Source organism: Tachyglossus aculeatus, chromosome 2 (assembly GCF_015852505.1).
Source record: "Tachyglossus aculeatus isolate mTacAcu1 chromosome 2, mTacAcu1.pri, whole genome shotgun sequence".
Lineage (NCBI taxonomy): Eukaryota > Metazoa > Chordata > Mammalia > Monotremata > Tachyglossidae > Tachyglossus > Tachyglossus aculeatus.
The window spans coordinates 54,073,607-54,082,187 of NC_052067.1; the positions used below are offsets into that span (position 1 = coordinate 54,073,607).

Genomic DNA, 8,581 nt, shown 5'->3' on the forward strand with positions numbered 1-8,581 from the left:
AAGCCCGTGCTCTTTCCACTAAGCCACGCTGCTTCTCATTATAGATATAAATATATCTTTATTATATCTACATATTTAGAGGCCTTCCCAGACTGAGCCCCTTCCTTCCTCTCCCCCTCGTCCCCCTCTCCATCCCCCCATCTTACCTCCTTCCCTTCCCCACAGCACCTGTATATATGTGTATATGTTTGTACATATTTATTACTCTATTTATTTATTTTACTTGTACATATCTATTCTATTTATTTTATTTTGTTAGTATGTTTGGTTTTGTTCTCTGTCTCCCCCCTTTTAGACTGTGAGCCCACTGTTGGGTAGGGACTGTCTCTATATGTTGCCAATTTGTACTTCCCAAGCGCTTAGTACAGTGCTTTGCACATAGTAAGCGCTCAATAAATACGATTGATTGATTGATTGATTGATTTGGGCAAGTCACTTAATTTCTCTGAGCCTTAGGTACCTCATCTGTAAAATGGGGATTAAGACTGTGAGCCCCACGTGGGACAACCTCATCACATTGTATCCTCCTCAGTGCTTTAGGACAGTGCTTGGCACATAGTGCTTAACAAATGCCATTATTATTATTATTATTAGATAGGTAGATATATGCCTATCTCTCTCTCTCTCTCTCTCTCTCTATATATATATATATACATATATTCCTAAATCTATATATCTAGATATAGGTATATATAAATTGTTCAGTTTTTCTTTATAGGCTCGCTGCCAAAATGAATTTAGGTTGATTTATTTAATTTCCTCTTCTCTCACTCCCTTCTGCAGTAACCTTGCACTTGGATCTTCCCCATTCATTCACACCTCACTCAGCCCCACAGCACATAAGTACATCTCTGTGATTTACTTTTGGATATTAACATCTGTCTTCCTCTCTAGACCCTAAACTCATTGTAGGCAGGGAATGCGTTTACCACCTCTATTGTATTGTATTGTCTTCTCCCAAGCACTTGTTTATTGACGAATGAGACCTCCTGGGGCGATTTCCCGGCACTTGAAATCTCCCCCCTGTTGCCCCCTTCTATTTTCCTCTGGGCTGCAGAGATCTGTGTCCTGCACTGCTCCCCAACTAATTAATAAAAATAATAATAATAATAGTAACGGTGGTATTTAAGTGTTTCCTATGTGCCAAGCACTTAGCACTGGGGTGGATACAAGTAGATGTGTTGGACACAGTCCCTGCCCCTCCTGGGTTCATGGTTTTAATCCCCATTTTACAGATGAGGTAACCGAGGCACAGAGTAGTTAAGTGACTTGCCCAAGACCACACAGCAGACAAGGGGTGAAGCAGGAATTAGAACTCATGACAGCATGATGAAGTGGATAGAGCATGGGCCTGGGACTCAGGAGGTCACGGTTTCTAATCCCCGCTCTGCCACTTGTATGCTGTGTGGCCTTGGGCAAACCACGTCACATCTCTGTGCCTCAGTTACCTCAGCTATAAAATGGGGATTGAAACTGGGAGCCCTGTGTGGGACAGGGTCTGTGTCCAACACGATTTGCTTCGTATCCACCCCAGAGCTTTGCACAGTGCCTGGCACACCGTAAGTGCTTAACAAATACCATAATAATTATTATTATTATTATGACTTCTGACACCAAAGCCAATGCTTTACCCACCATTCCATGATGTTTCCCTAAACCCTTTTCCTCACAGCCACAGAACCTGATCCCACAAGAGGGTTTAGGGCACAGAGGCAGCCCATTTAGGCCTGCAGCCGTCAATCCCAGCTAAGGGGAAGCAATTGTTTTAATTCTCAGCACCTGGATCGAGCTCACCCCCCACCCCTCCCCCTCTGCCTGCTCAGCTCTTCTCGTGCTCCTTCCCCTCCTCCCCTCTCCCAGGTCACAGCTGATTACAGCTGCGGGCCAAAGGGAATTCCCATCATGACCAGGAAAGCACGTGTTTAAAGGCTGCAGGGAGAAGCTGGCATTTACTTTGGCCTCGTGGAATCGGGGAGAGAGCATGGCTGTGTGGGGGAAGGTGTGTGCTGGCTGTAGTAGAGTAAGACTATGGTGTGTTTTTGGGCTCTGGGGTTTGTTGTTTGGCCTACTGGCTGTGCTGGTCTCCTCCCAGCCTCCTCCCCGGAAAGAAGAACGACGGCCATTGAACCAGTTGGAGGAAACTTTCATGGCCCATGATGGTCTCTTTCCTGGTTCTGAAGGTTCTGGGGGCCAGCCTGTTTTGGGACCTGAGGAGCCTCTCTCTCCACCACTACCATCCTCAATGGCCTCATTTTTGACTGGCAGTAGTCTTGGCTTCACCATCACCCCCAAGAGTAAGTGACTGGATTGGGGGGGTTGGGAGGGATATCTGCCTCTCTTTGAAGAGTGTGGTGGGGGGAGGGATGTTTCATAGTTGTTGATTTGGGGGAAAAAGGGAAGAGGTATGGCTGTGGAATAAAAAGGGGGAATTGAGCCTCCAAGGGGGCAATACCATAGTCCAGGAGCTAAATTATTGCAAAGCAGTGTAGCCTAATAGTACGAGAACACTCTTTGGAGTTACAGGATCCTTGTTCTAATTCTGACTTTGTCATGTCTTTTGTGTGATCTGGGGAGAAGCAACGTGGCTCAGTGGAAAGAGTATGGGCTTTGGTGTAAGAGGCCATGGGTTCAAATCCTTGCTCCACCATTATCATCATCAATCGTATTTATTGAGCGCTTGCTATGTGCAGAGCACTAATTGTCAGCTGTTTGACTTTGGACAAGTCCCTTAACTTCTCTGTGCCTCAGTAACCTCATCTGTAAAATGGGATTAAGACTGTGAGCTCCCTGTGAGACAACCTGATCATCTTGTAACCTCCCCAGTGCTTAGAACAGTACTTTGCACATAGTAAGCACTTAATAAATGTCCTTATTATTAAGAGAAGCAGCATGGCTCAGTGAAAAGAGCATGGGCTTTGGAGTCAGACCATGGGTTCAAATCCCAACTCCGCCAATTGTCAACTGTGGGACTTTGGGCAAGTCACTTCACTTCTCTGTGCCTCAGTTACCTCATCTGGAAAATGGGGATTAAGACTGTGAGCTCCCTGTGAGACAACCGGATCATCTTGTAACCTCCCCAGCGCTTAGAACAGTGCTTTGCACATAGTAAGCACTTAATAAATGCCATCGCTTTTTTTCTTTGCTTCGGTTATCTCATCTGTGACAAGGGGATTAACTGTCTCCCATGTGGGGCATGTTCTGTTAATTTGTATTTACCACAGTGTTTAGTGCAGTGCCTTTTCAAGTGCTTTTCAAATATCACTGGGAAAAAAACTTCTGTAGTCTCCGGCTACTTGCGCAGCACTAACGTATGCTGGGTGGTAATCTGGGGGCATCATTTATTGTATATCTGGCCAATAAGGGATGGAAAGGAAACAGTGCAGATTGGGATGGGAGCAGGTGCAATCAATCTATATCTGAGGGCTTATTGTATGCAGGACACTACTAAACAAGTGAGATTTAGCAGAGTTGGTAGAAACATTTCATGCCCACAATGAACTTACAGACTGGAGGGGGGATAAAGACATTAAACTTATAAGAACCATTTGGAGGTGGGGATGGTGTTGGCTCTAAAACCTGCTGGAGGGAGGCACGGATTGAAGAGGGGTAACTCCTTATCCTGGGGAATCACTGCAGGCAGGACCTCATGTGCTCTCCTCTCCCACCAGGCTGCCATCTCTCAGGCCACCAATGGATCCTACACTTCGAAGTGGTCTCCTTCAATAATGATGAGGTTATGGAACTAAAAGTCCAGGCACCGGCTGGCCCTCCCACCGGCCAACCCCTTGTCCTGGAGCTGCAGGCCATCCATGAGGGTGGAGGCTGGTTCCTGCTGGGCTCCTTCCCTGTCACCCTGCCATCCTCCCACATGGGCTCGGAACTGGTGCTGGATGTGACCTGCCTCCTGGAGTATTGGATGCAGCTGGAGGATGTTTTCCTGGGCTCCGTCGTCCTGTGGAGGGAAGAGCTGAGCTCCGGGAATCGGCTCAACAACTCCATCCTGCTGGCGTGCCTCGAGGCCCGTGCTGACCGCGACACGGTGCTGCTGGTCACGGCCTCACCCCCGGCCCGTCCTGTGCTGATCCACCAGGCTGACTCTCAGAGTCCTGCCAAGCCCCCCTCCAGGATGGCCCCAGAGGTCTCCCACGGGGAGCTCTGCCAGCTCAGTGACATGGAGGTTGATTTCCGGCTGCTGCCCTGGGGCTCATCCATTGTGCTGCCCAAGACCTTCAATGCCTACAGGTGCAAGGGGGTTTGCCCAGAGGGATTCCATCATCTGTCTGACTTTTCCAACTACTTCTCGATGCAGGTAAGGAGTTGGGCTCCTTCCCGGTCCCTAATCCTGAGGGAGGGATGGTATCCAAGCAGGGCTGTTGACCTTCACAAGATGGAGGCTGGGCAACTCTTGCATCTGCCTGGCTTGCTCTTCCTCCTCTTTCACTAATGGGCAGAGTAATGACTGGAGATAGTGGGGCATTGCTGGTTAGAAGGGTACCACTTACCCTGGTCAGGACACCCCTAACCCCTCTCCTGTCCTGATTCAGAAACAGGTTTCCTGTCCCTGGAAGAGCCTGTCCTGTGTCCCCTCGCAGCTGAAACCACTTTCCTTGATGGTCATCGAGGCCAACACCCAGGCCGTAGTCCACCTACTTAAGAACATGGTAGTGGCAGAATGTGGCTGCCGCTAGCTTGGAGACCCAGTCTCTTCCTTGGCTGTGCAGGGCACATATTGTGGGTGGGAGAGAGGTCTGCTTCGTAATTTTTCCCCAAGTGGCATGAATTGGACTAATCCACTGGGACATGGGAGTGAAGTCATGTCTGGTTAGAAGCTTCTTAAGCACCGCTTTGTAGCAATCAATAAAATATCACTATGACAGTTGTGGAGGTGGATGTCTTTAGATAACTTCTGTGTGTCTGCAGCCTGCTTCAATCGGGACACTAATCTAGCTTAATCTTGTGTGTTCAGCAAGCAATTTGAATTATGGTATTGAGAACTTAGTATATGCCAAGCACTGTTTGAAATGCTAAGGTAGATAGAAGCTAATCAGGTTGGACACAGTCCCTGTTCCACATGAGACTTAGTCTTAATCCCCACTTTACATATGAGGTAACTGAGACACAGGAGAATGAAGTGATTTGCCCAAGGTCACACAGACAAGTGGCAGAGCTGCAATTAGAATCCATGTCCTCTGACTGCCAAGCTTCTGCAGAATGAACATTTGCAGAGCACTGTATTTAGCACTTGAAGCACAAAAGAGAAACCTTGTGCACAACCAAAATTTATGTTGACAATACTGGGCTAAATACCATCAAATAATTCTGTTACCTGGGCAGTGCACCCCCACCCCCAACTTTAGCAATCCTCTGAATCTCCTTTACTAAGTGCTTGGGAACATTTGAATAAACATTTGCAGTGCCAAGCCACTGAGCCATGCTGCTTCTCACAACTTTGACTGTTCGCAGACTGCTATTTGATCCTTAAGGTCAACACTACACCATCCCCTACTAGGGCTGGAACAGTCTCAGGAGCTCCCAGAAGCTATTGGGGAAGCAGCGGGGCTCAGTGGAAAGAGCACGGGCTTTGGAGTCAGAGGTCATCAGTTCAAATCCTGGCTCTGCCACTTGTCAGCTGTGTGACTTTGGGCAGGTCACTTAACTTCTGTGTCCCTCAGTTCCCTCATCTGTAAAATGGGGATTAAGACTGTGAGCCCTAAGTGGGACAACCCAATCACCTTGTAAACCCCCCAGCGCTTAGAACAGTGCTTTGCACATAATAAATGCCATCATCATTATTACTATTATTATTGGCCCCTGAAATCTCCAATTTTTTTTTCCATCCACCACTTAGGAAGTCCTGTTGCTGTCACAACTTCCAAGACCTTTTTTTCTTTCCCATAACTGCAAATTCCATGCCTGTTGCAAGAGGAGTTTAGGAATTGGACTAGAAGGAATGCAACTTGGCTGAACTAAGCCCTCAAGAACAATAGCTACAGAGACAGTCACAGACCACAAACAGCTTCTACTCTCTTTAGAGCTGTAACAGGGAGTAATACAGAGCCTCCATGCAATCCATAATATGAGTATTTATCCCTTCCCTCTTGCACTAAATGAAGAGACTTTTTGGACCTCTTCTTTCCACAGGTCTTCATAACCCCCCTCCATCCCACAGAATGGTCCAGGATAGAGCACAGGCCTGCGAGTCAAAAGGTCACGGGTTCTAATCCTGGCTCTGCCACTAGTCTCCTGTGTGGCCTTTAGACAAGTTAATTAACTTGTCTAATGTGCCTGTTACCTTATCTGTAAAATGGGGGTGTAAGACTGTGAGCCCCTTGAGGGACAGGGACTGTGTTTAACCTGATTTGCTTGGATTCACCCCAGTGCTTAGTACAGTGCCTGGCACGCAAACACTTAAATAGCATTATTATTATTACTCCAAGGCTAGTTGTTACCCTTCATAATCTGTGATTTATCCAACTTGGCCTCTGCTACCCCTGCCAAAGCACCAGAATAGCTTTTGAGTGAACCATATTTATGGAGCACTTAATGTTTGCAGAGAATAATAATAATAATAATGGCACTTATTAAGTGCTTACTATCTGCAAAGCACTGTTCTAAGCACTGGAGAGGTTACAAGGCCATCAGGTTGTCCCACAGGGGGCTCACAGTCTTAATCCCCATTTTCCAGATGAGGTAACTGAGGCACAGAGAAGTTGTGACTTGCCCAAAGTCACACAGCTGACAATTGGCAGAGCTGGGAAGTGTACTGAGTGCTTGGGAGGGGACAATTTAAGACACCATTCCTGGCCTTCTGAATTGGCTGTAAATTGGAGGGTTTTTCTTTTCCTTAAAGCTCATTATCAATGGTATATACTTAGTACTTGCTGTGTGCAGAGCAGTGTATTAAGCACTTCATTCATTCAAGTCAATCATTTTGAGTGCTTACTGTGTGCAGAGCATGGTACTAAGCACTTGGAAACTACAATTCAGCAACGTATAGAGACAATCCCTGCCCACAATGGGCCACAGTCTAGAAGTGGGGAGACAGACTTCAAAACAAGTGAACAGGCAGTACAATGCACTGGTAAAGACATTCCCTATGTACAGTGAGAAGGGGACACAGACATTAGCATAAACTTATGATTTTTATCTGTCCTCAGACTAAACTTTTGATAACGAATCTTCTCACCAGATCAAGGATAAATGGGAATGATATCCAGTCTTGGTTCAGGAATCAATTGCTGATCACCATACTGAATACTTTGGGAATCCAGTTTCACAACTGATCAGACATGCATAGTAGAACCTCAAGATAAATTACCTAATTTTTTAAGAAGCTAGCCTTCATCTGTCTCTTAAAATCATACATGAGTTTTCCCTTTTCCCATATAACCTGGGGGCTAGTGCCAGAAAAGCAACATGGCTTAGTAGAGTATGGGCTTGGGAGTCAGAAGGATTTGGGTTCTAATCCCAGCTTTGACATTTGTCTGCTGTGTGACCTTGAGCAAGTTATTTCACTCCTGTGTCTCAGTTCTCTCATCTGTAAAATGAGGATTAAGATTGTGAGCCCCATTTGGGACAGGGACTATGTCCAACCTGATTTAGCTTGTATCTAACCCAGCAGTTAGAACAGTGACTGGCACATAGTAAGTGCTAACAAATGCTATTATAATGGAAGCTAGCCTTGTCTTGTAGCTAGTCTAATCACATCTCGTAAATCCAAAAAGTGGTGTTCCTCAGCACTCTTAAACTTCTCTTTCTTATACCTGCAACATAGGCTTTACTCTGAGTTCCTCGCTTGACTAATCATCTCTCACTTAAGTTCCATTTCTTTCCAAACAGCTGCTCTTATCACTTGGCTGGGCTACTCTACCAATCTCCTCATGGGTCTCCTTGCTTCTAGCTTCTCTCCTACCCACATAATCTATAATCAGCACTCCTGCATAAATTCTCTTCTTGAAACCCCTCTCCACTCCTAAAACTTTCAATGGCTACCCAATCTCCCACTGCATCAAGCAGAGACTTTGCTGCTTGGCTTCAAGACTCACCATCTGTTTCTCATCTTCTGATTACATCTTACTTGACTCCTGCCTCGAGCCTCTCACTGGAACTATTTTTTTTATCATATTCCCTTCCCTAATCTACCCAACCATAACTCTTCTGAGCTTTTCCTAATCAGCTATAGCACTACATTCACTTAATGCTCATGAATCTAGTCTTTGTTCAAATTTTCTTAATATACTTGTACTACTTGTAATTTTTCCTGTCTGTTGCTTTGACTCCTGTAAATCACTCATTTGTCAACCTCACTAGACTGTCACCTGTCTATTGGACTCTGCCAGGGGCTTAGTACAGTGCTTCATAAATACTTATGGTGCTTGTTTGAGCACTGTGGTAGATAAAAGATAATTAGGTCCTATATGGGGCTCACAGTTATCATAGGAGGGAGAACTGGCAACAGATCTCCTTTTATCAGCTGAGGGAACTGAGGCCCGGTGAAGTGACTTGTTAAAGGTCACACTAGGTAAGTGGTACCTGGGATTAGAACCCAGGTCCTCTGGCTCTTTAGGTCTTATTGCTCCTC

At 46.0% G+C, this 8,581-nt stretch overlaps 1 protein-coding gene across 1 annotated transcript; it reads left to right on the forward strand.

The window, feature by feature from the left end:
* Window positions 1-1,899: 1,899 nt before the first annotated feature.
* LOC119921696 (nodal homolog 2-A-like) lies at window positions 1,900-4,730 on the forward strand. The gene is made up of 3 exons (XM_038741770.1): window positions 1,900-2,294; window positions 3,669-4,309; window positions 4,545-4,730. Exons 1-3 carry the CDS (start codon window positions 1,982-1,984, stop codon window positions 4,686-4,688), a joined length of 1,098 nt encoding a protein of 365 aa, XP_038597698.1. The 5' UTR covers window positions 1,900-1,981; the 3' UTR covers window positions 4,689-4,730.
* The last annotated feature ends 3,851 nt before the right edge of the window (window positions 4,731-8,581 follow it).

Coding starts and splice junctions, on each gene's coding strand:
- LOC119921696 (XM_038741770.1), top strand. CDS start 1,982: ATGGCTGTGTGGGGGAAGGTGTGTGCTGGCTGTAGTAGAGTAAGACTA. Junction 2,295..3,668: donor CTTCACCATCACCCCCAAGA/GTAAGTGACTGG, acceptor CTCTCCCACCAG/GCTGCCATCTCTCAGGCCAC. Junction 4,310..4,544: donor CCAACTACTTCTCGATGCAG/GTAAGGAGTTGG, acceptor GTCCTGATTCAG/AAACAGGTTTCCTGTCCCTG.